Source organism: Grampus griseus, assembly GCF_964374135.1.
Source record: "Grampus griseus genome assembly, chromosome: 6".
NCBI classification, from domain to species: Eukaryota; Metazoa; Chordata; class Mammalia; order Artiodactyla; family Delphinidae; genus Grampus; species Grampus griseus.
The window spans coordinates 106787390-106814891 of record NC_139000.1 but is presented as its reverse complement, the minus strand read 5'-3'; the positions used below and the strand labels follow the sequence as shown (position 1 = coordinate 106814891).

Genomic DNA, 27502 nt, shown 5'->3' with positions numbered 1-27502 from the left:
AGACACTCAGCTGGAGGCGGAGAAGAGGGCCCAACATCACGCTAACATCCCCAAGCTCTCAGAATAAAGCTACCTCCTTTTAGGTCAGTAGAACCTTTATTTTATTTTATTTTTAAATTTTATTATTTTATTATTTAAAAGATATTCTTCGCAATATTAAAAAATTTTTTTCAGCTTTACTGTGGTATCAATTGACAGCTTTATTAAACTGTAAGATATTTCAAATGTACAAAGTGATGATTTGATACACATGCACATCGCAAAAGGGTTTTTCCCCCATCGAGTTAATTAACACATCCATCACCTCACATATTTACCTTCTGTTGTTGTTTATGAAAACATTTAAGTTCTACTCTCTTAGCAAACTTCAATTACATAATACAGTGTTATCAACTATAGTCCATGTTACACATTAGATTCTCAAACCTTATCTCATAAACATCTGTAACTTTTACCAACCTCTCCCTATTTCACCCACCTCCAGCCCCTGGAAACCACTTTTCTACTCCCTGTTTCTATGTTTGCTTTTTTTTATTTTTTAGATTCCACATATAAGTGATACCATGAATTACTTGTCTTTCTCTGTCTGGCTTATTTCACTTAACACAACGCCCTTCAGTTTCATCCATGTTCTTGCAAATGGCAGGACTGCTTTCTTTTTTTTTTGCGGTACGCGGGCCTCTCTGTTGTGGCCTCTCCCATTGCGGAGCACAGGCTCCGGACGCGCAGGCTCAGCGGCCATGGCTCACGGGCCCAGCCGCTCCACGGCATGTGGGATCTCCCTGGACCGGGGCACGAACCCGCGTCCCCTGCATCAGTAGGCGGACTCTCAACCACTGCACCACCAGGGAAGCCCAGGACTGCTTTCTTTTTTAAGGCTGAATAATATTCCTGTGTGTGTGTGTGTGTGTGTGTGTGTGTGTGTGTGTGTGTGTGTGTGATTTTCCCTATTCATTCATCCATCAACACACTTAGGTTGTTTCTATACCTTGGCTATTATGAATAATGCTGCAGTGAACATGGGAGTACAGATATTTCTTTAAGACAATGATTTTGTGTTTCCTTCGGATATATACCGAGAGTGGGATTGCTGGATCATATGGTAGTTCTATTTTTAATTCCTTGAGGAACCTCCATACTGTATTCCATAGTGATCGGTACAACCATTATTTTATTTTATTTTATTTTGCTGTACGCGGGCCTCTCACCACTGAGACCTCTCCCGCCGCGGAGCACAGGCTCCGGACACGCAGGCCCAGCGGCCATGGTTCACGGGCCCAGCCGCTCCGCGGCACGTGGGCTCCTCCCGGACCGGAGCGCGAACCCATATCCCCTGCATCGGCAGGTGGACTCTCAACCACTGCGCCACCAGGGAAGCCCACAACCATTATTTTAAATGCATGTCAGCAACCATTCTGGCAGGCAATAAGCACTCAGGCTCAGACTTGTCGTGACTACATTTCATTTCACTAGAGACAGAACTTTTCCTTTAAACACATTAATGCTCAAAGAACTGAAGTCATTTCAACCCTAAAAGGCCACTGAAACTATATAGAAAATAAGATTCATCTGACTTCCTGCTATAATTTAGAAAACCAAGCACTTGCCAGTTATTCTTCCAATGGGATTCTATTTATGGCAACAGAATATATTTGGGTATATGGATTTTGATAACAAAGAATAGTTCAACCGTGCTTTATAAGAAATGCACTGGTCTTCCCTGGTGGCGCAGTGGTTGAGAATCTGCCTGCTAATGCAGGGGACACAAGTTCGAGCCCTGATCTGGGAGGATCCCACGTGCCGCGGAGCAACTAGGCCCGTGAGCCACAACTACTGAGCCTGCGCGTCCGCAGCCTGCGCGTCCGCAGCCTGCGCTCCACAACAAGAGAGGCCGCGATAGTGAGAGGCCCGCGCACCGCGATGAAGAGTGGCCCTCGCTTGCCACAACTAGAGAAAGCCCTCGCACAGAAACGAAGACCCAACACAGAAAAAATAAATTAATTAATAAACTCCTACCCCCAACATCTTCTTTAAAAAAAAAGAAAAGAAATGCACTTATTACTACCAAATTATGTCAAGATGTATGGAAGAAGGGAGGGAAATTGGATGCCAGGAAAAGGCGAGAGGCCAAGTACACCATGTGTATTTACTATGTTGTTAAAACAAGGTCAAATTACTTACTGCTGCTTTTCAGCCGTAAGGCTTCTACATAATCAGTCAGTTTCTACAGAGCTTTAGGTAATATGTGTAGCTAAATAAACAACTGATTAGTGTCAGATGCCAAGGAGTTAAGTAAATGCAATCAGCAAGTGGGGTAATAGGCTTTGCCTTGTTTCTTTACCACAGGCAACTTCACTAACACCCACCATCTATCTTACAAGTTATAAACGGGATAAGAAAAAAAAAATGTGGACAGCTCAGTGAAAATCCAACCCCACAACTGAAAAAAAACACAGGCTCAACTGAAGTGGGTGAGTGGCATTCCCTGGCCCAAACAGCAGGACAGCATTTCCCTTTAACAGCCTAGAAGCCACAGTGTGTTTCTCACTCATGTCAGCAAATTCAGCCAAATCAACATGACTGTGTTATTTCCAAATGATGAATATGTAAGACAAACAGTTCAGCTCATCTTCTCATTTCCTTAAGTAAAATTTAGCAAAAGCAGAAAGAAAAATGCTACATGCCATTTTCTCAGTACCACAACAGTGGTTCCTCTGTTTCTCTATTTTTGTTTAAAAGCCAAATGAGATCCTACAGATTTAAGCCTTTCTGCCGCCTTTAACAGTTAAGCCAATAGCATTTATTTTGCATACAAAGCCCAGATCAGTCACTCAAAGACAGAAGGAAAAAAAAAATCAGTGTGTCTCTATAATTACCTAGAAAATACTGTAAACATGAAGTTAATTGCTATAATTTAGTGGCAATGATTTAAAATAAAGCAACTTAAAATCTGAGGGTATACCAAAATCGTTTAAAATGGGAAAGAAAACAGTATGAGCTCTTCAATTTAAATATTAAATTATCCAAGTAAAATTTCTATTATTTGTAATCTGAACAGATATTCAATATCATTTCTGTAAATATAAAATACATCCTGTCTTAAGCAAACATAATTATGGAAATTCAGATTTACTAAAAACAAACAAGACTACAATCATTGTTGATAATTACTTGCTTTACAAAAGAAATAACGTTTTTAAAAAGTCTCAGCATTTATATACACACAATGGAATATTATTCAGCCTTAAAAGGGAAGGAATTCCTGTCACATGCTACAACATCCATAAACCCAGAAGAATAACCAACATTAAAAACTGCTGTAAGTCAATAAAATCTTTTTACATTCCTATAACAATGACTCAGGGTGAGGCTCTTCCATTCAGTCTTCAATATTTGAGTCACAAACATGACTAAATATCTAAAAGAAACATATAGGGGCAGGACAGGAATAAAGACTCAGACGTAGAGAATGGACTTGAGGACACAGGGAGGGGGAAGGGTAAGCCGGGACGAAGTGAGAGAGTGGCATGGACTTATATATACTACCAAATGTAAAATAGATAGCTACTGGGAAGCAGCCGCATAGCACAGGGAGATCAGCGCATAGCACAGGGAGATCAGCTCGGGGCTTTGTGACCACCTAGAGGGGTGGGATAGGGAGGGTGGGAGGGAGACGCAAGAGGGAGGAGATATGGGATATATTTATATGTATAGCTGATTCACTTTGTTATAAAGCAGAAACTAACACACCATTGTAAAGCAATTATACTCCAATAAATAAAGATGTTAAAAAAAAAAACATAAGAGCTACAGTGAAGCAGAAAATAAGGTTCCTTTTTTTTTTTTTTTAGGTTCCTTTTAATGATTATTTATTTTCATCACATTTTGCTTCCAAAATACTTACCTCAATGGAACTGGATATATTCAAACATTCCTCCATTCCAGGAATATCCAACTGAATAATTCGAAAATCCTTACATTTTATGATGATGGTACCCAGTGGTCCCACAAACCTATAAAAAATTATAAATTATGCTTAGGGACCTATATACTCCCAACTCAAAGTATATGATTATTTCTTTAAAAAGAGGAGGTTATAATCACCATCTACACAGGCAGACCTTCTTTTATTGCACTTCACTTTATTGAGCATTGCAGATATTGAGTTTTTTAAAGATTGAATGTTTGTGGCAACCCTGTGTCCAGCAAGTCTATCGGCACCATTTTTCCAACAGCATTTGCTCACTTCATCTCTCTGCATCACATTTTGGTAATTCTTAACAATATTTCAAACTTTATTGTTGTTGTTGTTATTATATTTGTTATGGTGATCTGTGATCAATGATCTTTGATGTTACTATTTTAATTGTTTTGGGGCACCAGTAACCATGCCCATATACTACAGTGAACTTAATTGATAAATGTGTGTCCTCTGACTGCCCCACCGACTGCTGTTTCCCCATCTCTCTCTCTCTCCTCAGGCCTCCCTATTCCCTTAGACACAAAAATATTGAAATTAAGCCAATTAATTACTCTATAATGCCCTCTAAGAGCTCAAGTAAAAGGAAGAGTCACACATCTCACTTTAACATCAAAAGTTAAAAAGGATTGAGCTTAGTGAGGAAGTCGAGACAGGCCAAAAGTTACACCTCTTATGACAAATAGGTAGCAAGGTGTGAATGCAAAGGAAAAGTCCTTGAAGGAAATTAAAAGTGTTACTCCAGGGCTTCCCTGGTGGCGCAGTGGTTGAGAGCCTGCCTGCCGATGCAGCGGACACGGGTTCGTGCCCTGGTCTGGGAAGATCCCACATGCCGCGGAGCGGCTGGGCCTGTGAGCCATGGCCGCTGAGCCTGCGCGTCCAGAGCCTGTGCTCTGCAACGGGAGAGGCCACAACAGTGAGAGGCCCGCGAACCGCACGCCCCCCCCCCCAAAAAAAAAAAGTGTTACTCCAGTGAACACATGAATGATAAGAAAGCAAAACAGCCTAATTGCCGATATGAAGAAAGTTTTAGTGGTCTGGATAGAAGATCAACCAGCCACAACATTCCCGTAAATCAAAGCCTAATCCAGAGCAAGGCCCTAACTCTAATTCTCTGAAGGCAGAGAGAGGCAAGAAACCTATGAAAGAAAAGTCTGAAGCTAGCACAAGTTGGTTCATGAGATTTAAGGAAAGAAGCCATCTCCATAACATAAAAGTAAAAGCAAAGCAGCAAGTGCTGATGTAGAAGAAGCAGCAAGTTATCCAGGAGATCTAGCTAAGATAATTCATGAAGGCAGCTGCACTAAACAACAGATTTTCAAGGTAGACAAAGCCTTATATTGGAAGGAGATGCCATCTGAGGACTTCCGTAGCTAGAGAGGAGAAGTCAGTGCCTGGCTTCAAAGATTCTAAGGACAGATGGACCCTCTTGTTAGGGGACAATGTGGCTAGTGACTTTAAGCTGAAACCAATGCTCATATACCATTCCCAAAGTCCTAGCTAGGGCCCTTAAGAATTATGTTAAATCTACTCTGCCTGTGCTCTATAAATGGAACAACAAAGCCTGGATGACAACACATCTGTTTACAACATGGTTTACTAAGTATTTTAAGCTCACTGTTGAGACCTATTGTTCAGAAAGATTCCTTTCAAAATATTACTGCTCAATGACAATGCACGTGATCACCCATTATCTGATGGAGACGTTCAATGACATTAATGTTGTTTTCATGCCTGTTAACACAATGCCCATTCTGCAGACCATGGATCAAGGAGTAATTTTGACTTTCAAATCTTATTATTTAAGAAATATATTTCAGGGACTTCCCTGGTGGCACGGTGGTTAAGAATCCACCTGCCAATGCAGGGGACACAGGTTCGAGCCCTGGTCTGGGAAGATCCCACATGCTGCAGAGCAACTAAGCCCATGAGCCACAACTACTGAGCCTGCGTGCCACAACTACTGAAGCCCATATGCCTAGAGCCCGTGCTCCGCAACAAGAGAAGCCACCGCAATGAGAAGCCCACACACCACAACGAAGAGTAGCCCCCACTCGCCGCAACTAGAGAAAGCCCACACACAGCAACAAAGACCCGACGCAGCCAAATATTAATTAATTAATTAGTTAATTTTTTAAAAAAGAAACAGATTTCAAAAGGCTATAGCTGCAATACATAGTGATTTTTCTGATAGAACGGGGCAAAGTAAATTGAAACTTTCTGGAAAGGATTCACCATTCTAGATGCCATTAAGAATATCTGTGATTCATGGGAAGCGGTCAAAATATTAACATTAACAGGAGTTTGGAAGAAGTTGATTCCAACCCTCAAGGATAATGTTGAGGGGTTCAAGACTTCAGTGAAGGAAGTCACTGCAGATGTGGTGGAAATAGCAAGAGAACTAGAATTAGAAGTGAAGTCTGAAGGTGTGAATGAACTGCTGTAGTCTCATGATAAAACTTTAATGGATAAGGAGTTGAACAAAGTGTTTTCTTGAAATGGAATCTACACCTGATGAAGATTGTTGAAATGACAACAAAGGATTTAGAATATTACATAAACTTAGTTGATAAAGCAGCAAGAGGGTTTGAAAGGATTCACTCTGATTTTGAAAAAAGTTCTACTGTGGGAAAAATGCTATCAAACAGCATTGCATGCTACAAAGAGATTGTTCTTGAAAGGAAAGAATCAATGTGGCAAACTTCACTGCTGTCTTATTTTAAGAAATTTTCACAGCCACCTCAACCTTCAGCACCCATCACCCTGATCCGTCAGCATTCATCAGCACTGAGGCAAGACCCTCCACCAGCAAAAAGATTACAACTCACTGAAGGCTCAGATGATGATTAGCGTTTCTTAGCAATAAAGTATTTTTTAATTAAGGTATGTACACTGTTGTTTTAGATATAATGCTACTGCACACTTAATAAACTACAGTATAGTGTATAATAACTTTTACATGCATTGGGAAACCAAAAAATTCATGTGACTTTCTTTATTGTCATATCGGCTTTACTGAGGTGGTCTGGAACTAAACCTGCAATACCTCCACCGTGTGCCTGTATTCAACTTTCTTCTCCCCTAGTAATCTAATTAAGGAAGAATCAAGCCTGCATCATTAAAATGTGAGCCACAAATAATTTTAAATATATTTAATTTTTTTTCAAATATATAAAGTAATTCATGCTAGGCCAATTCATTTAATGGAGATTATTAGGGGCCTTACTGCAAATTATAGGAAAAACAGATCTGTAATTAATGTATTAAGTGTTTGTGTAGAGATATTTCCAAAGCATAGAAAAACAGTTCATTTCAGATTTTACTTACTTCCAAACTTACAACAGTTGATTTGAAAAATAAGTATCTTTTGTTCAGTCTTTAAAACCTATTAACTTGCAATATCTATTCTAAGTCAAGGAAAACTTCAGAGTAAATGCCACGTGTAATCATAAATTTTGTATCAGTAAGTTTTGAACAAATTTAATTTTACCTTAGTTGGGATTTTTGTCTTCCTTTTCTTTTTTTTTTTTTTTTGTCTGCACTTGCTGATAGCTCTGATTTTTCTTTTGCTTTGCCACTGACTGCCCCAATTCTTTCCCATTAATACTTCTGAGTATTCCCTAAACTAAGAATTCTTAGATTGATCTAAAGCAGATAATTTTATTTATACTGTGCCTAGCTTAGGAAAATGACTCCTACAGCTACTCTTCCCAAATTCTACTTCAACTGTAAATACCCCCATGCCCAACATCACTGCACTGTGAATTTGGATAAGCAAAAATTATCAACATGGGTCAAATCCTAGCAAAGAAAATTCCACCAGATATCCACAACTAAACAACACAGTGGAATGCCTCTTATGAAATGTATTTTGAAAACTCATACTCTTGGCACTTCCACTTCTGGCAAAAGTGGAATAACAGAGACCAGATTTACCCTCCTACCTGAAACAACCAAAATAACTGGGCAAAATATAAGGAAAGACTGTTTTCAAGACACTGAACATCAGACAACAAAGAACAGAGCTCTCTGGGAGATGGGTGAGTTCAGTGACTGCCCCAATTTACTGTTTTGAGATTTTCCAAGTTATAGTGAAGGGAGAGGAAAACTGGGTGGGGTTGAGAGTCTGAGGAGACCACCTATATTAGGAAAGAAGGAAATTAATGAAGAAAATTTGGGTCTCAAATTAGTGACCTCAGATTCCACTATACTAGAAATAGAACAGCAAGATAAATCCAAAGCAGAGAAAATTAAATAAAGATAAAAAGAAAAAAAATTAATGAAATAAGAGAAGATTCTAGGGAAAAACAATAAAAGCAAAAATGACTCTTTCAAAAGATCAATAAAAGTGATAAAATTCTAGCCAGACTGATCAGGAATAAAGAAAGTCACAATTTACCAATGTCAGAAATGAGAGAGGTTACAATCACTACAGACTCCACAGACATTAAAAAATAATAAGGGAATATTAGGAACAATTTTATGCCAATAAATTCAACAAGGTAAATGATATGGACAAATTCCTCAGAAGATACAAACTACTAAAGCTCATTCAAGAATAAATAACCTGGTTAGAGCTATATCTACTAAATAAACTGAAATTTTCAATAAAATCTTCCCCACAAAGAAAACTCCAGTCCTGGGTGGCTTCACTGATGAATTCTATAAAACATTTAAGGAAAAAATACTATTAAGTCAAGACACACTCTTCCAGAAAACTGAGAAGAGGCAATTACTTCTCAATTCACACCTAAAGTCCAGCATTTCCCAAATACAAAACCCAAAAACATTACAAGAAAACTACAGACAAATATCCCTCATAGACATAGATGTAAAATTTCTAAACAAAACATTAGCAAATTAAATCCAACAATATATAAAAAGGATAATGTATCACGAGCAAATGGGGTTTATCCCCAAAATGCAAGGGTGGTTTAACAAAGTAATTTACCATATTAACAAACTGAAAAAGAAAAACAATATGCTTATCTCGATAGATATAGAAAAAGCATTGACAAAATCCAACAGCTATTCATGATTTTAAAATGAAACAAAACCACCCAACTCTCAGCAAACTAGGAACAGAAGTGAACTTCTTCCACCTGATAAGAGCATTTACAAAAACTAAAAAACTAAAAAACTCTACCACTAATAGCATACTTAATGAGAAAGACTGAATGCTTTCTCACTAAGATCAGGAATAATACAAGGATGTTCCCTCTCACCACTTCTACTCAACATTGTACTGGACTTCCCTGGTGGCGCAGTGGTTAAGAATCTGCCTGCCAATGCAGGGGACATGGGTTTGAGCCCTGGTCCAGGAAGATCCCACATGATGCAGGGCAGCTAAGCCCAGGCGCCACAACTACTGAGCCTGCGCTCTAGAGTCCGTGAGCCACAGCTACTGAGGCCGTGCCGCACAACGAAGAGTAGTCCCCACTTGCCGTAACTAGAGAAAGCCCATGCACAGCAACGAAGATGGAATGCAGCCAAAAATAAAATAAATTAAAATTTTTATAAATGATTAATACAAACAAGTAACTGGAAACTGAAATTTGAAAAATATCACTTGAAATAGCATAAAAAATATGAAATACATAGAGGAAATTCTGACAAAAGATGTGAAAGACCTGTGAGTGAAAACTATAAAACATGGCTGAAAGAAATTTGAGACCTAAATAAGATAATGGAGAGATTTGTTCGTAAGTCAGAAGACTCAATATTATGATATCCTAGGTTAATTCTCATCAAGTTCACTTATCAACAGGTTCACCACAATTCTCACAACAGGCCTTTCTTAAAAAGAAATTGACAAGCTGATTCTAAAATTCATATGGAGGAATTCCCTGGCGGTCCAGTGGTTAGGATGCCATGCTTTCACGGACAAGGGTGCAGGTTCAATCCCTGGTCGGGGAAGATCCTGCAAGCTGCACAGCACAGCCAAAAATAAATAAATAAATAAATATTTTAAAAATTCATATGGAAATGCAAATGACCTCAAATAACCAAAACAACTTGGAATAAGAACAAAATCAGACAGCTAACACTATATAATTTAAAGACTTAATATAAAAATAAAGACTGTGGCAGCAATGGCATCAAATAGATCAATGGAATAGAACAGAAAGTCTAGAAATATATTCACTTATATATGGACAAAGGTGTGCAAAGACAATTCATTGAAGAAAAGGCAGACTTTTCAAGAAATGGTGCTACAACGATCAGATATCTATATGAAAAAAAGAATTTGGATCTATACATGAACCATATACAAAACTAACTAAAAATGGATCATATATCTAAACCTAAAACTATAAAACTTCTAGAAGAAAACACGGGAGAAAATCTTTGTGACCTCTGGTTAGGCAAAGGTTTCTTAGCTATCACAACCCCAGTCTATAAAAGAGCTAATAAACTATATGTCTTCAAAATTTTAAATGCTTGCTCTCTGAAAGACACAGTTAAGGAGAATAAAAAGACAAGCCACAGACTGAGAGAAAACATTTGCAAATCTTATATTTGATAAAAGACTTGTATCAGAATATACTTAGAAAAAAAAAACCCTCAAAACTTAACAAGGGAAAGGATTCTGGAAGACAGTGGAATCAGAAGCATTAGGAATCTGTCTTCCCACCTAGATAACAATTGCACTGGCAGAATCTCTTTGCTATACCTATTTTGGAACTCTGATGTCTATTAAAGGCTTGCAACTTCCAGGGAAAGACTTGGATAATAAATTGCAGTTAATTTTGGATATATTCAGCTCTTAGCAAAATAGCAGCTACCCATTCCCCACCCCCACCCAAGTGACAAGCAGCTGTGTGTATGTTCCTGGAGCAGCTTGCACACAGCTTACAGGAGCCAGGGTGGGCAGAAAGCACCCTGTCCTCCAAATATCAGGGGTCTGTGCTGTGATTGTAGATTGCTGTTTCTGATCACAGAGGTGCAAAGAGGCAGGCAACCATTGTTGCAATTCCTCCCACTGTTGCAAGCTGCCTCCAGCCCCCAATCAGTGACTTTCAGTGGATTTACAGGGTCAGCTCTCTTCCCACTCCTCTTCATTTTTCACTTTCCCCCTTTCAGGAACCAGACATTAAAGATCAGGACATTTGAAAACAACTGTATATATAGGAAAATTAGGAAGTGACTGTGACTACACATACCCAGGCTCAGAAAAGACGAGAAAGCCTTAAGTTTACACCTCAGGCTGATCTTTGGTATATAGACATCCTACAGCAGTCAAAAAAGCAAAAATAATAAACAAAAGAAACCCCCCAAAACAGCAAACCCTGGGGACGAGGGAGAATCTGTTTTCCAGAGTTACCACATTATTAGATCTAAATGTCCAGTGTTGAGCAAGAAAAAAAAAAATCACAAGGCAGAGAAATTATCAGGAAAGCATGGCCCATTCAAAAGGTAAAAAATAAACAGAAACTGTCCCTGAAAAAGACTTGATGGAAGATGATATCTTAGACAAAGACTTTAACAGTCTTAAAGATGCTCAAAGAACTAAAGGAAGGTATGGAGAAAGTCAAGAATATAATGTGTGAACAAAACAGAAATATCAATAAAGAGATAGAAAACGTAAAAAAAGAAAAGAAAAAACAAATTCTGGAGCTGAAAAGTATAAGAACTGAAATCAAAAATTCACAAGAGGGATTCAAAAGCAGATTCTCAGAAAGCAGAAGAAAGAATCAGCAAACTTAAAGACAGGACAATGGAAGTTATCAAGTCTGAGAAACAGAAAGAAAAAAAGATTAAAGAAAAGTGACCTGTGAGGTACCAACAAGCAGACCAACACACACACAGTGGGAGTTCCAGAAAGAGAAGAGAGAAAGAAAAGGGCAGAGAGGATATTTGAGAAAATAATGGCTGAAAATTTCCCAAATTTGATGAAATACATGACTATAAACATCCAAAAACCTCAATGAACTCAAAGTAAGATTAACTCAAAGAGACCCACACCAGGAACTCAAAAACTCTGCAGCTAGAAGACAGTGGGCTGATATATTCAAAGTGCTGAAAGGAAAAACTGTCAACTAAAATCTGATATCCAGCAAAACTGTCCTTCAAAAGTGAGGGAGAAATTAAGACATTCCCAGATAAACAAAAGCTGTGGGAGCTTGTGAGCACTAGACCTGCTCTGCAAGAAATACTCATGGGAATCCTGCAAGCTGAAATGAGAGGACACTAGATAGTAACTTGAAGCTGAATGAAGAAATAAATATCTCAAAAAGGTAAAATAAAAGGCAATTATAAAAGCTAGTATTGGGACTTGCCTGGTAGCGCAGTGGTAAGAATCCGCCTGCCAATACAGGGGACATGGGTTCGAGCCCTGGTCTGGGAAGATCCCACATGCTGCAGAGCAGCTAAGCCCATGTGCCACAACTACTGAGCCTGTGTTCTAGAGCCTGCGAGCCACAACTACTGAGTCCACATACCACAACTACTGAAGCCCACACACCTAGAGCCCATGCAACAAAGAGAAGCCACCACAATGAAAAGCCCACACACCGCAATGAAGAGTAGCCCCCACTCGCCACAACTAGAGAAAGCCCACGTGCAGCAACGAATACCCAACACAGCCAAAAATAAATAGTTACTTTTTTTTAAAATCTAGTATTATTGTAACAATGGTTTGTAAACGCCCATTTTATTTTCTACATCATTTAAGAGACTAATACATTTAAAAGAATTATTAGATTATGTTTTCAGGCCCAAATACATAAAAATGTAATTTTATGACATCAATGGAAAGCAGTGGGGACAGAGCTATAAAGGAGTAGAGTTTTTGTATGTTTTTGAAGTTAAGCTGGTATAAACTCAAATTAGAGTATTATAACTTTAGGATGTTAAATTTAATCCCCATGGTAACCACAAAGAAAACAGCTACAGAATATACACAACAGTAAATGAGAAAAAATTTTAAACATTTCATTACAATAAAATCAACTATGTGCAAAAGAAGACAATAATGAAGGAAATGAGGGAGAGAAAAGCTTTAAGGCATATAGAGAACAAACAGCACAATGACAGAAGTAAGTCCCTCCTTACCAATAATTACTTTAAATGTAAACGGATTAAACTGTCAAAGGATAGACATTGGCAGAATGGATAAAAACATGATCCGGGCTTCCCTGGTGGCGCAGTGGTTGAGAGTCCGCCTGCCGATGCAGGGGACATGGGTTCATGCCCCGGTCCAGGAAGATCCCACGTGCTGCGGAGCGGCTAGGCCCGTGAGCCATGGCCGCTGAGCCTGCGCGTCCGGAGCCTGTGCTCCGCAACGGGAGAGGCCACAACGGTGAGAGGCCCGCGTACCACAAACAAACAAACAAAAAAAACCATATGATCCAACTATAGTCTGTCTCACAAGAGACTCACTTGAGATCCAAAGACACAAACAAGTTGAAATTGAAGGAATGGAGGAAAAAGATATTCCAAGCAAACAGTAACCAAAAGACAGCAAAGAAGGCTTTACTAGTATTAGACAAAATAGTCTATAAATCAAAACTGGTTATGAGAGACAAAGGACATTATCCATTAATAAAAGGTTCAACACAGCAAGAAGGTGTAACAATTATAAACATTTACACATCTTATGACAATCAAAATATTTGAAGCAAAATCAGACAGAAGTGAAAGGAGAAATAGACAGTTCTACAATAATAGTTGGAGACCAAACAGATATACATATGGAAACAGAGGACTTAATACAATAAACTAACTAGACCTAACAGACATAAACATGCTACCCAACAACAATAGGATACACATTCTTCTCAAGTGCACATGGAACAATTTTCAGGATAGACTGTATGTTAGGCCACAAATCAAGTCTCAACAGATTTAAAAAGACAGATATAGAGACCTCCCTGGCAGTCCAGTGGTTAAGACTCTGAGCTTCCACTGCAGGGGGTATGGGTTAGATCCCTGGTATGGGAACTAAGATCCCACATACCGCTAGGTGCAGCCAAAAAAAAAAAAAAAAGATATCATACAAAGTATCTTCTCTGACCACATGGGATGAAGTTAGAAATCAGTAACAAAAGTAAAATTGAGAAATTCACCAAATTATGGAAATTAATACACTTTTAAACAACCAATGGATCAAAGAAGAAATCACAAGGGAAATTATAAAACACAGACAAAAAAAATGAAAACAAAAACGTGACATTACAAAACTTATGGGGCACAGCAAAAGTTGTATATATTATATATACATATATATAAAACCACCTGATAATATGATAAATCAGTCAAGGATGGGTTGTTAGATGATGGTTTTAGGAAAACTAGCTTGCTACATGAAGAAAAACAAAGTTGGATTCTTATCACACTTGAAACAAAGGTAGAATACAAATGAATTAAAGACCTAAAAATGAAGGGTAAAACTATAAAGCTAATATGGAAGAAAAGTAGGAGAATATCCTAGTAATTTTGGGATAAGGAAGGACTTCTTAAGACTTAAAAAGCACAAACCATAAAGTATCAATGAATTTTGTATTAAAATTAGAACTTCTGTTCCACAAAGGGCACCACACAAAAGTTAACAAATGGGTGAGAGATATGCAGAAGATATCTGCAATGTCTAAACGAAGAATTAATACCTAGAGAGTATATAAGGAACTGGTGCCAAAAAAAAAAAAAAATCACCAGATAAACACCAAGGCGGGCTTCCCTGGTGGCGCAGTGGTTGAGAGTCCGCCTGCCGATGCAGGGGACACGGGTTCGTGCGGCGGTCCGGGAAGATCCCACGTGCCGCGGAGCGGCTGGGCCCGTGAGCCATGGCCGCTGAGCCTGCGCGTCCGGAGCCTGTGCTCCGCAACGGGAGAGGGTCCGGAGCCTGTGCTCCGCAACGGGAGAGGCCACAACAGTGAGAGGCCCGCGTACCATCAAAAAAAAAAAAAAGAAAGAAAGAAAGAAAGAAACACCAAGGAAATTCACAGGCAATCCACAGAAAGGGAAAAATATTTTTAATGATTTGCTAACAAATCACTGCCCTTCTACAATCCATTTTCTGCCAGCTACCAGAATCATCTTCTAGAAGTCTAGCGATTGCTACTTCCATGCTTTCAACTCTCCAAGGCTTCCCATGAAAACCATCCCAATGGCGTAACAGGCCCTACACCATCTGGCCCCTGCTTATCCCTCCAACCACGTTTCTGCCGTCTCCCTAGTCCCCCTAGCTTCTACCCCGTGCTCACTGCCCTCCTGCCACACCTGCCTCTTTGTTCTTCCTCCTACAAGCCAGGCATGGTCCTGTCTCAAGTCTCTGCCTTTGCATTCCCTTTGGCTGGAACGCTCCTTCCTCCAATATTCACACTGCAGGCTTCCTCCCTTCATTAATTCAAATGTCACTTGTCTTCTTGAACTGACTCCAGGCATTCTCTATCCTAACATCTTCCTTTATTTTCCTTCCTGGCATTTATTACCTGACATTGTTATATATTTATTTGTTGACTTATGTGAATGTCCATCTCCTCCACTAGTACATAAGCTCCTCATCTGTCTTAGTCACCACTGCATCTGCACAGCCCAGACAGAACTCAGCATATAGGAGACACATGGAAGTAACTCTTTTGAAAGCAACAACTCAACAAACTCTGATCTGACCATTAGCTAGCTAGCTCTTTCCATTACATCATGCTGCTTCCCAGGAAAAAGATAAATGTGTACAGTTTGTCATTTCTCCCCTAACAGATTAAAAAGTGCTTATCTTAAATACTTGGTTTAGCCCAACCAGGCCCAGCGTGTAGTGAATGCTAGGTAAATACGATGAAATGAGAGAGTGAAAAGCAACCACAGAAAGAGGTAAGGAAGAAAGAAAAGAGTTGGTGGCATGAAGAAACTCTAATTTGTATTCTATGGCACCACTGACCATTCAGTGGTTAATCCTTTTATTTCCTACGTGCCTATCTGCCCATGCCACAGTTTTGAAGGAGATAAAAATTAACCAAATTTGTGTCCTGGCTCCAAGGAGCTAACATATATGTAACTATCAAAATACAGATTGTAAAATATACTTATGAAAGAGGTATAATTAAAGAGCTATAGGATTTCAAGGTGAGGGGAATTACTTCTCATTGTGGGATTAACAGAAGAACCTGTGAAAGGGGTGGCAGATTGAAATGGTTAAACTGAATATTGATAGATGAGTAACAGCTGAAAACTTTTACACAGGAGAAGGTGATCTCAGGAATCTATCTAATAGGAGCCCTCTGCTTGAAAAAATAAATTTACCACCACTTCACCCGTTTTGTTTACCTTCTACTATTACAAAGTATTTTCTTTTAAGGCATAACCTCTCTAGGAATCTTCTTAATACTGTACCCAAATTCTCTTGAGAGGTAATAGAAAAAGCTGTTGTCATTCATTTATACTTTAGTGTTCACTGGATAACCAATTTACCTTCTTCTGGCTAGAGTAAGTACAAAGCCATTGGGGAAATGATAATTCTGACTGCAAAGGAAGTATAACTTTTTGTCTCTGAGGCACTACCCTGGAAAGACAGAGTCTGGGGTGCAAAATAAGAGGTTAATTAATTAATACCTTTGTTGAAGAGCCTACTCTGTCCTTTCCAAAAGCCAAACAGAGTAAAAATAAATAAAAGACATTATAATCTCCCATAATGGGAAGTCTTAAATCGATGACCCAGAAGGTAAGAAATAAGGAGAAATATGGTAAACTGAACATTTTTGAGAGGAGGGGAAAAGGTTTTATGGAATTTAGACACTACATACTAAAGTCTACATACTCGAAAGTGGCAAGTAAAGACTCTACCTAAATCACATTCAATCACAATTTCATGAACCTTGATGGACAATTAACATTCAGGGAATATGACGGTGCAAGCAAAAGAAATTTTAAAAGAAAACGTTGCATATCCCCCCACATGGTGTTATGTACCAAAAATGATAATCACGATAACAACCACGTGATAACCCAGCCAAACTGAATGGAAACCAGGGATCTCATTTGGATGGTTTTCTGCTTTCTAAAACTCAAATCCTCAATCTAGGCCAGAGGGGGCTCGATCTGCTGGCTGGTTGGGCGATGGGACGCGTTTCCGCAGACCTGCACCTGAGGACCCCAGGCTCCCCGCGGAATAGGGGGTGGGACAGGCACTCACCGCTTGTCGATGGCGTCGATGTTTGAATGGAGGAGCCACAGCTCCTCCGTGTTGTCCTGCCGGGAGGACAGGATCAGGTGGTGGCCAGTAAGACACAAGGTCCCCTCGACGGCCGGGTAGAAAGGCCGGTGCAGCACCACATTGTCCACCCGTGGGGTCTTAATCAGCTCCGCAAACTCCATGTTCCCCAGCGGCCGGAGCCAGGGGACTGCCGAGTCCCGGAGGGGCGAGACGGTTACGCCGCCGCTGGGCTGAAGGGAATGCCCAGGCGCTGGGCAGGCAGAAGGGGCGGGGACGCGGGCGGGGAGGTCGTGCCCCGCCCCAGGCTGGGGTGGGCGCGGCGAGGCCTGTGGCCACCGTCACAGGCCCCGGGAAAGCCGGGGCTGGACCGGGGCTGGGCCAGGCCGGGCGTCGCTCCCTCACCGCTCTGTTCCCCCAGGCCCAGGACTCGGGCAGAGAGAACGCTCCGCGACAGGCCCAGCCGCCACCGCCGCCAGCTGAGGCCCCGGCCTCGGGGCGGGCAGGCTGAGGGCACAAGAAGGAGGCCGACCCAGGGCCACTTTCCACGTCCGAGACGCTACGGACTCCTGGCTGAAGTAGCTACTCGCAGCCGGAGCTTAAAGCAACTCCGGGCGGAAGCGGCGGGCTCGAAACTCGGAAGACAGGGGAGTCCGATCCGGAAGTCGGTCCCCGCCTAGGTCCGATGAGAATGCTTCCGGAAACACAGCAGGAATCGAAGATTTGTGTTCCTAGCAGGAAAAAGCTCTACCTGCAAGCCAACCGCCGCACCCGCCACCCCTACAAACATTCCGTTTGAGAAAAGGCTAGGGAAAAAGGGACGACGAGAAGACGTCCCTGACCTGCCTCCCTCCACTTGAGCAGTAATCCCTCTTCAGAGCGTGGGGCTGCCGTAAATTTTGGCGATTTTCATCCATTGGCCGTGAAGAGATGACTCATGGGATTGAGGCGGTGATTGTGACCACACAGAAGCGCCAGGTGTAAGGGAGGGGCACGGCCGGACGCCGCAGACGACCAGAGGGCGAGCGCCAAGGTGCTGTGACCTGGAACAAGAAAGAGGAAAAGCATACAAACATCTATGAAAGGGACCCAGGTAGAAATACGTACAGTGCACCGAAGAGGAAGTGACCAATCCTATTCTTTGCGGAAACTCAAGTGACGCGCTAAAACACAGTTTATGTAGCAGAACGGGCTTCAGTCTAGGTCTACGAAATTCAAGGAATTGGGCCTTGGTCACCACCGCACAGCCTTCCCATTAAATACAATCCAACTGAACTACTTCCAGACACCTTAACTATGCCAGAAATTTACCTGGTGTCTCCCTCCCCTTTTAAACTAACATTTTCATACTAAAATAGGGCATTAGAGGGGAAATATGCAAGGGTTTAAGACCCGGTCTACTGTTACTTCATTAACCTTTGAAATCTTCACCATCTAGAACCTAAGAACAGCGAGTTGGCTTAAGTCTCAGAATAAAGACAAAATAAATTGCCTGAATTCTCATCAGATCACCCAACACGTGTCCCTGCTTCTGTCCTTGTCCTTCCTAAAACGTTCTCTTTCTTAAAACAAACCCCTTTATGAGATTGTTACAGCTGAGAGCCCAGTTTTATGTTGATTGTCTACAATAGAAAAACAAGAACCATCAGAGAAGAAAGAAGGAGCGGAAACGATTTATAAAGTTTTGTTTTTAATTTTGGAATTTTTTTTTTTTTTTTTTTAGCGGTACGCGGGCCTCTCACTGCAGTGGCTTCTCCCGTTGCGGAGTACAGGCTCCGGACGCGCAGGCTCAGCGGCCATGGCTCACGGGCCCAGCCGCTCCGCCCTGACCGGGGCACGAACCCACGTCCCCTGCATCGGCAGGCAGACTCTCAACCACTGCGCCACCAGGAAAGCCCTAATTTTGGAATTTTTGTTGTCCTTCCACCATGTGGTTCATTATAACAATTACCAATTGTGTAGGGGAGAATTGACTTCTAGAATGAAGAATTAGGGAATGTTTTATGGAGAAGGTATCATTTGAGAGGAGGACCTTGAAGGATGAGTTAAGATTTACACCCTGAATGAAGTTTAGCCTAGGTAGCTGTCCAGTTTAATGATGTCTTCTAAAGGTAGAGAAAAAATTCTTCAGAAATGTCATGACCTTTTTCTTTTAATTTTCCTGGAAAAAAAAGAAGCCTATGAAAAGACCATTGTGTCATTACATTTTTAAATGGCTAATATTCCATAAAGGCATAAACTCTTTTTGCCAATGAGAAAAAAATTGTCAATATCATGTTGGGTTGTTATAATGAAATGCCAGAAACTATTAGAAAATTGCATCTTCTCTGGATTGAAACTCCAAGCATAGAAAGCCCTTGAGATCTGAAGAAAACATACATTCAATAGTAAAGAAAGAAAGGAGGTGGGCAGCAACAATAGCTTAACTTACCACATGAACAGTAGATGGCAGTAGAGTTCAACAGTAAGGGGATAGGCTTTCATTCTATTAAAATAATTAAGTGAAGCTGTAGTCAAATAAGTTATTACCCCAGCTGCCCGGATATAAGGGTCTCAGAGGATTCTGATAAACCAAATAAGATGATGTCATTTATAATGTATATAAAACACTCAACACCTGACAGATATTGTCATCATTTCATGTGTAATAAATGGCACTGACGTGTAAACATCTAGATGTTATTCTATCAACTAGTCAACTAGCATGTATTAACTGCCTACCTGGTCATCGCCACTGTGGGGAATGGAAACAATAGATCTGACACGGCCCTTGCCCGCAAAGAGTAATAGCTAATTTGGGGAGGCCAACACACCCCACATAAGGAATGAATAAAATAAGAGAGTAAGTGCTAAATTATGAAGTACAGATTTACGTTCCTGGTTTTGTGTTTCTCCATTAGGCCTTGAGGAGTTAGTAGAAATGAAGGTATTTTGAAAACAGTAGGTCAACGATTGCCAAAAGTAGTAGGAGCATCTCAGGTGGAGAAGATAGTGCCTCTGTGTGCCATTGATGAGCAGCTATTCTCCATGTGCTTTGTAATTATGTGTTGACTGTAGGCAGCTGAGACGAACTGATAACCTTGTGCTGTGCCTTTCTTGTGTTCTCCACCCCCTTCATCCTCCATGCAAATCAATCACTAAACTGTTGATCATATCTTCTAACAGCTCTTGAATTCCTCCACTTCTCTCCATCCCCAGGGCCACTGCCATAGCTTGTACCATCATTTCTCACCTACTGTTACTTGAGAGGAGAAGCCTCTCAGTTGGTCACCTTTCTTCTAGAGAGGTTCTCCTCCAACCCACTTTCCACTTGGCAGTTAAAGCCCTCTTTGCTGCTCCAAATTGCTTTTTTCTTCTCTTAACTTGTAAGTCCCTTTGTGATTTAGCCCCTTTGTGATCAGCATCCTAGACCTCATCTCTCCTACTTCTCTCTACTCAACACAACAGTCCCCAACCCCCATTTTCATGCCAACCATCCTTAAAGAGCTTGCTGTATCCTTTTGAGATTTTGCACCCATTTAGAACCTCGCTACCAAGTGGAAGTGTAGAACAGGCACCAGCATCATCAGCATTCCCTGGGAACTTCATTAGAAATGTTCTGTTCCAGAGCTACTGAATTAGAATCTGCACTTTAACAAGACTGCTAGACGATTTTTGTGCACATGAAATCTGACTGTTCTTTCTGCCTGGTATATACTCATCTCACTCCCAGTACCTTGTCTCTGACCTGCTAATGCCTATCATCCTTCAGATTTCAACTCAGATGTCACTACTTCTGGGAAGCCTTCTCTGACTTCCCCTCCAAAACTATGGGCTCCATGTTATAAATGTTCCACAGCACTATGTAATAATAATAGTAACAACAGTTCACATTTTTGCGTGTTTACTCTGTGTTCCAGACATTATGATAAATGCTTTACAAGCATTGGCTCATGGAGTCCTTCCACAATTCTTTGAGGTTGGTTAGTATTCTCCTTTTACTGATGAGGAAACTGGGGCCCACAGATCTTAATAATGTTTCCAGGGTCAGACAGCAATAAGTGGCGGAAGCAGGATTCGGAATCAAGGAGTCAAGTGCAGACTCTGTGCTCTTCACCACCGTGCTACATGGCCACCCAGGAGATCTGAGCCCACCTTGGTCACTCTCTCTGATTTCCCCTCTTCAGCTGTCTTGAAATAGACTCCTTATGCGTCCATAACAACATTCCACTAGACAGTAAGCTCCTTGAGAGGAAGGACCATTTCTTGATTGCAATATGCCCAGCATCTAGCTTAGTGCCAATACACAGTAGCCACTCAATGTATATTTGTTGAATACATACTCCGTATTTTACTTAACATATTCCACCCTGACCTCTCCTCCACCCCCCAATCTGAGTGACTTTAGATAATATTGTGGATGCTTAAAGCAGTATTTTGATGAGAGCAGGAGGAAGGTGGTGTTATACTGTTCCCACCTTGCAGATGAGGAAATTAAAGCAGATGAATAACTTCCCAGGGACGACGATATCTATCATCTCTTATGTTTACTCACTGTTTTACAATTTACATGTTTTCTAATATTCTGTCACATATGGCTCTCAGTACCCTGGCGAAGCAGATAGGAGAGGTATTGGTCCCAGCTCAGAGAAGGATGGAGGCTCAAAGGATGCCGATGTCCTTTCAATGACAAACCAAGCAGAGAAGCAGAAACCCAAAGGCAACAATTCTGAGTCCCAAACCCAGGCCTTTGCTAAATTAAATTAGACTCACTTGGCATTGCTTTTATCTGTTAAGATTCTGAAATGTGGGTGTTGGGAGAAGACAGCCATTCTTAAGTAAGAAAAGGAGGGCTGAGGTTTCACTGCACACAGCAACAAAAGGAAGCCTCTGGTGACAGTGATATGGTCCATAGGTCTGTGTTCAGATACTACATTCTAATAGCCACATTCCTGTGCCTCAATCACTGAGCTGCTTCATCAGAAGCAAAGGAACCCAGCGCTTTAGAAAAAAGTGGCAAACTGGAAGGAAGAGGAGCTGATTTATTTTATTGCACATAAAATAAATCAGCCCAAACAGAATTGCTTGAAACAACACCCAGTAGTTGATAGCTAGAGCTGGAGTAGTGGGAAGGGGAATGGGAGGGGGAGTGAGAGCTGCCCAGTCATCTGTTTCTGTGGTCTCAGGCTCTCTCCCTGTGGTCTCCTTGGGAGTTGATTCTGTATTCCTGCTAGTACAGTTGTAATAGGGAAGAATAAATCTGACTCCATATTAGCTCTGTTTCTTTTACTTTAATCTTTGTATTCTATTGCTTTTGCCACAAGTTAGAATGTTGCCCATACCCTGAAATATACAGGATAGCCCATTCTGAAGGCTCTGACCTTTAAACGTGTACACTTTTCTATTCGTATAGAGATAAAAAGTTGTAGAACAGAGAGTAACATTTGTCTTGTCATGGTTTACAGGAACATGGTGATCAACCTACAGCGACAGCTCCAAGAACAGAGGATTCCGACACCAAGAAGTTTGCAGCAATCAACCGTACCTCCTCCCCTTTGAGTATAAGAGAAGCCCGAATTTTAACTGGGGAAAGATGGTTCTTTGGGACACTCGTCCACCATCATCTTGGTCTGCTGGCTTTTCTAATAAAGTTGATATTCCTTGCCCCAACACCTCGTCTCTCGATTTATTGGCCTGTCATGAGGCCATCAATACGAGCTTGAACCCGGTAACACAGCGGCCTTAGCACAGGCGGGCTGCATACATGGCAGCTGAAGGTCAAGAGTGAATATTCCCAAGAGCAAATCAGAGCTGCATCAACTTTTATGACCCAGACTCGGATGTCACATAATGTCATTTCCACTGCCCTCTGTGGATCTTAAACAGTCACAAAACCCACTCAGTTTCGAAGCGAGAGGACACGGATCCCATCTCTCAACAGGAGCGGTGTCAGAAAACGTCTGCCACAGGGGTGCAGTTGAGTGGGAAACATATACGTATGAACTCAACTTCCCTTGTGCACACGGGCAGCTGGAAGGAGGAATAAAGAGAATATTTGGAAAGAGAGAACACTCCGATAAAGTGCTTTTCTGCTCATAGCCATAATGAAGTGAACTAAGAATCTGCAATTACATATAATTGGATATCATTAAAAGAAAGAGACACGTCTAAAATAAAGGCATAATTAAGAAGTAGAAAAATTTACTAGGTGGGAATGTCAACAGTGCAAATTCAGTGAATACTGTTGGGGTTTATTTTATTGTCACTGAACCTAAATCAGGATCAAGGTCCAATAAAGTAGGGAAGCAAGTCTGCTCTCAGCTCTTTAAGTCACACTTCCCTAGCCTCCCATTCCTTCTTTCCCCACACGATTTAGGGGAAGCTTTGTATACAAGTTTAAGTGCGAGATATAGTTTTGTTTTCAACGCTTTAATTCGTTTAATAGACTATGATACCTGTTCCAATATCCCTTCCTGTCGTCCCTAACTTTCCTTCCTTTGCCTTTACTCCACTGTCCTTTCCTTTCTCATCTTATTCTGCTTTTCTCTCCCCAATCTTTCTTCTCAGAGATGACCACCTTAAGAAGACCTTCAAGTATCACCCCCAAAGATGACTCAGTAATTACAAAAAGAGCAGCATGTATTTATACTGGAGAGATCTGGTGGTCACCACCATGACCAAGCGTTAACAGTGCGATACCCAGACATTCTGTGCCTCCTAATGAGAGGCAAGGTCAGGTTCACAGCATCACCTGGGACATGTTCTTGCCAGACACACTTAACTCAAATCTAAAGGAAAACATCAGACACACCCCCAGGGTGGAATATTCTACAAGGCAATTGCCCTGGATTCTCCTAAAAATTCAGTGCCACGGAAAACAAAAGCAAAAGGCAAGAGAACCATCCCATATTCAGAGGTGAAAGGGATATAACAACCAAATGCAAGGCAGGAAACTTGATTAATTCCCGATGCAAAGAAAAAATTACTGCGAAAGGCATTTTGGGGGGAGTGAGAATATGGAATTTATACTAGATGATATTATTGAGTTAATGTTAGTTTTCTTAGGTGGGATAATGATCATGTGGTTGTGCAGGAAAATGTCCTTTTTCTCAAGAAATGTGTGCTGAAATATTTTAAAGACGAAGTGTACGTATACATACATGTATATAGATACATATGTACATACACATGAAGTATGTACACACACACAGGATAAAAATGTCCCTTTTCTCAGGAAACGCATGCTGAAATATTTAAAGATGAAGTGTATGTATACATACATGTATATATATACATATAGATACATATATACATACACATGAAGTATGTACACACACACAGGATGAAAATGTGGCATTTATTTATTATTGATAATTGGTTAATGTGGGTGAAGGGTTTAAGGGTGTGTAGTATACCATTTTTCCAATTTTTCTATACCTGGAAATTTTTTCAAAGTTAAGATTGAAAAAAAATCAAAATAAAAAAAAACCCACCAATTATGACACGCTGAAATAGAATGGGCAGTAAGGCAAGTTCTGGCATTTGACAGCTAAACACAAGAACACACTTGGAACTGTGGTTTAGCATCATGTGTGGTCTGGAGTGGCCTGGACTGGCGATTCAATTTTAATGTGCCCTGACCCAGGGAAGCATAATTGCTGATCTTTCTGAGGAGGTCTAGATTCCTAAAGCTCACCAGAGACCAAAAGACTTGGCAACAGTTAACTACTGCTGTGAGCTTTATTGTTTCATTGTAAGGGATTACTTGTAGGAATTCAAATATGAGTTGTTAGATCATACATTCATAATTTAAAGCCCACACAATGTAATCTCTTCATCAGTCAGAACTTCTCTACATCTGACAATTTCAAATCCCCAAATCCAACTTCTGACCACAGTTTCTTTTACATGACTTTCGCTCACACTAAATCTGCCCTGCTCAGGTTGACTTCAAGTCTCTACTAGCATTACTTAGTGTCATTTCCTTCCCTGCCCAGGCCCCATCCACTGGTCAATAATTTCCACCACACTCTCCAGCAGGCTTAACTCCACCTGCATGAAGGAAAGGATTGCGTTTCCTTTATCTTTGTAGCTCCAGCAATGGGCATGCAATAAATATTTGACAAATACATCTGAATGAAATTGAATTTTCTAATCCAACCCTCTCATTTCACAGATGAGGAAATTAGGCTCAGAGACTTGAAATCACTGATCTAAGATCACATGGCTAGTTAGTGGCAGATTGGGGACTAAAATCCATTTTCATTTTTTCTTCCAGTTTTATTGAGATGTAATTGATTTACAGCACTATAGAAGTTTAGTTGTGCAGCATAATGATTTGACTTACATACATCATGAAGTAAGTACCATAATAAGTTTAGTGAACATCCATCATCTCATATAGATACAAAATCAAAGAAATAAAGAAATATTTTCCCAAGGGCTTCCCTGGTGGCACAGTGGTTGGGAGTCCGCCTGCCGATGCAGGGGACACGGGTTCGTGCCCCGGTCCGGGAAGATCCCACATGCCGCGGAGCGGCTGGGCCCGTGAGCCATGGCCGCTGAGCCTGGGCGTCCGGAGCCTGTGCTCCGCAACGGGAGAGGGTCCGGAGCCTGTGCTCCGCAACGGGAGAGGCCACAACAGTGAGAGGCCCGCGTACTGCAAAAAAAAAAAAAAAGAAATATTTTCCCTTGTGATGAGAACTCTTAGGATTTATTCTCTTAACAACTTTCATATGTCACATACAGCAGCGTTAATTATATTTATCATGTTATACATTATATTCCTAGTACTTACTTATCTTATAACTGGGAGATTATACCTTCTGACCACCTTCATCCAATTCCTCTTCCCCCACCCCCACCTCTGATAACCACTAATCGGATTTCTTTTTCTGTGAGTTTGTTTGTTTCTTTTGTTTTGAAGTATAATTGGTCTACAGCACTACATTAGTTCCAGTTACACAACATAGTGATTCAATTTCTGTACATTTCAAGATGATCACCATGATAAGTCCTGTTACTCTATGTCACCATACAGAGATATTGCATAGTTATTGACTATATTCCCCACCCTGTATGTTTCATATCCATGACTCATCTATTTTGCAACTGGAAGTTTGTACTTCCTAACCTCCCTCACTTATTTCTTTCCTCCCCTACTCCCCTCCCCTCTGGCAGCCACCTGTTTGTTCTCTGTATCTATAACTGTTTCTATTTTGTTATGTTTCTTCATTTGCTTTGTTTTTTAGATTCCACATATAAGTGAAATTATACAGTATTTGTCTTTCTCTGTCTGACTTATTTCACTTAGCGTAATACCCTTTAGGTCCATCCATGTTCTTGCAAATGGCAGAATTTCATTCTTTTTTACAGCTGAGTAATATTCCATTGTATAGATATACCACATCTTCTTCATCCATTCATCTGTTGATGGACACTTAGGTTGCCTCTGTGTCTTGGCAATTGTAAATTATGCTGCAAAATCCATTTCTTTTAACTTTCTGGTCAATGTTCTTTCTACTGCCAATGCTTTCTTTGCCATCACTTATTTAATCTAGTTTAGTTGTTATTTTTTGAGATAAGATAAATAAGGAACAGGGAAAGAATGAAGAACCAATTTGTCTAAAAATACCAAATAATGAACCAGGATATATCTCCCACAGTCTGGCCTCTGGGTCTGTGTTTCCTCCAGTCCCTCATCCCCAGGGGAGTAGAGGTATATGTGACAAGAGACAGGAAAGAAGTTCTCTCCTCTGCTGGTTTTCTGCTGCATTTTAATCAGTTCCTCCCTGACAAAAAGTCTCTTGTCCCTTGATTCACTTTGACTTTTTCTCCTTGGTTTCAGTGTGTGCGTGTGTGTGTGTGTGTGTGTGTGTGTGTGTGTGTGTGTGCCTCAGGTTTTCACTTTTAAGGAGCAATGAACATCTATTTTTCTGAACTCTCAATTTGAGACCATCTCCTGTCCTAAGACTTAAGAGGGCATTCTGGGGCTTCCCTGGTGGCGCAGTGGTTGAGAATCTGCCTGCCAATGCAGGGGACACGGGTTCGAGCCCTGGTTTGGGAAGATCCCACATGCCGCGGAGCACTAAGGCCGTGAGCCACAGCTACTGAGCCTGCGCGTCTGGAGCCTGTGCTCCACAACAAGAGAGGTCGTGACAGTGAGAGGCCCGCGCACCGCAATGAAGAGTGGCCCCCCCCTTGATGCAATTAGAGAAAGCCCTCGCACAGAAACGAAGACCCAATACAGCCAAAACATAAATAAATAAATATTTTTTAAAAAGAGGAAATTCTGTTATCATCAGTATCAAAGATAAACAAAACCAGATACTAGTTCAAGTGGTAAGGGCAGATTTTAATCAGGAATATAGTATTGCAATAGGGAAGAGGGTCCAGAG

At 40.9% G+C, this 27502-nt stretch overlaps 1 protein-coding gene across 1 annotated transcript in view; it reads right to left on the bottom strand.

The window, feature by feature from the left end:
• Positions 1–17290, bottom strand: part of MTMR9 (myotubularin related protein 9) — a gene marked incomplete at its 5' end in the record, with an annotated part of 95256 nt that extends 77966 nt beyond the window's left edge. The window contains 2 exons of the mRNA XM_082655816.1: positions 3905–4013; positions 17109–17290. Coding sequence (XP_082511942.1) covers positions 3905–4013; positions 17109–17290 — 291 coding nt within the window. The remainder of the gene's footprint in view (positions 1–3904; positions 4014–17108) is intronic.
• Between the last annotated feature and the right edge of the window lie 10212 nt (positions 17291–27502).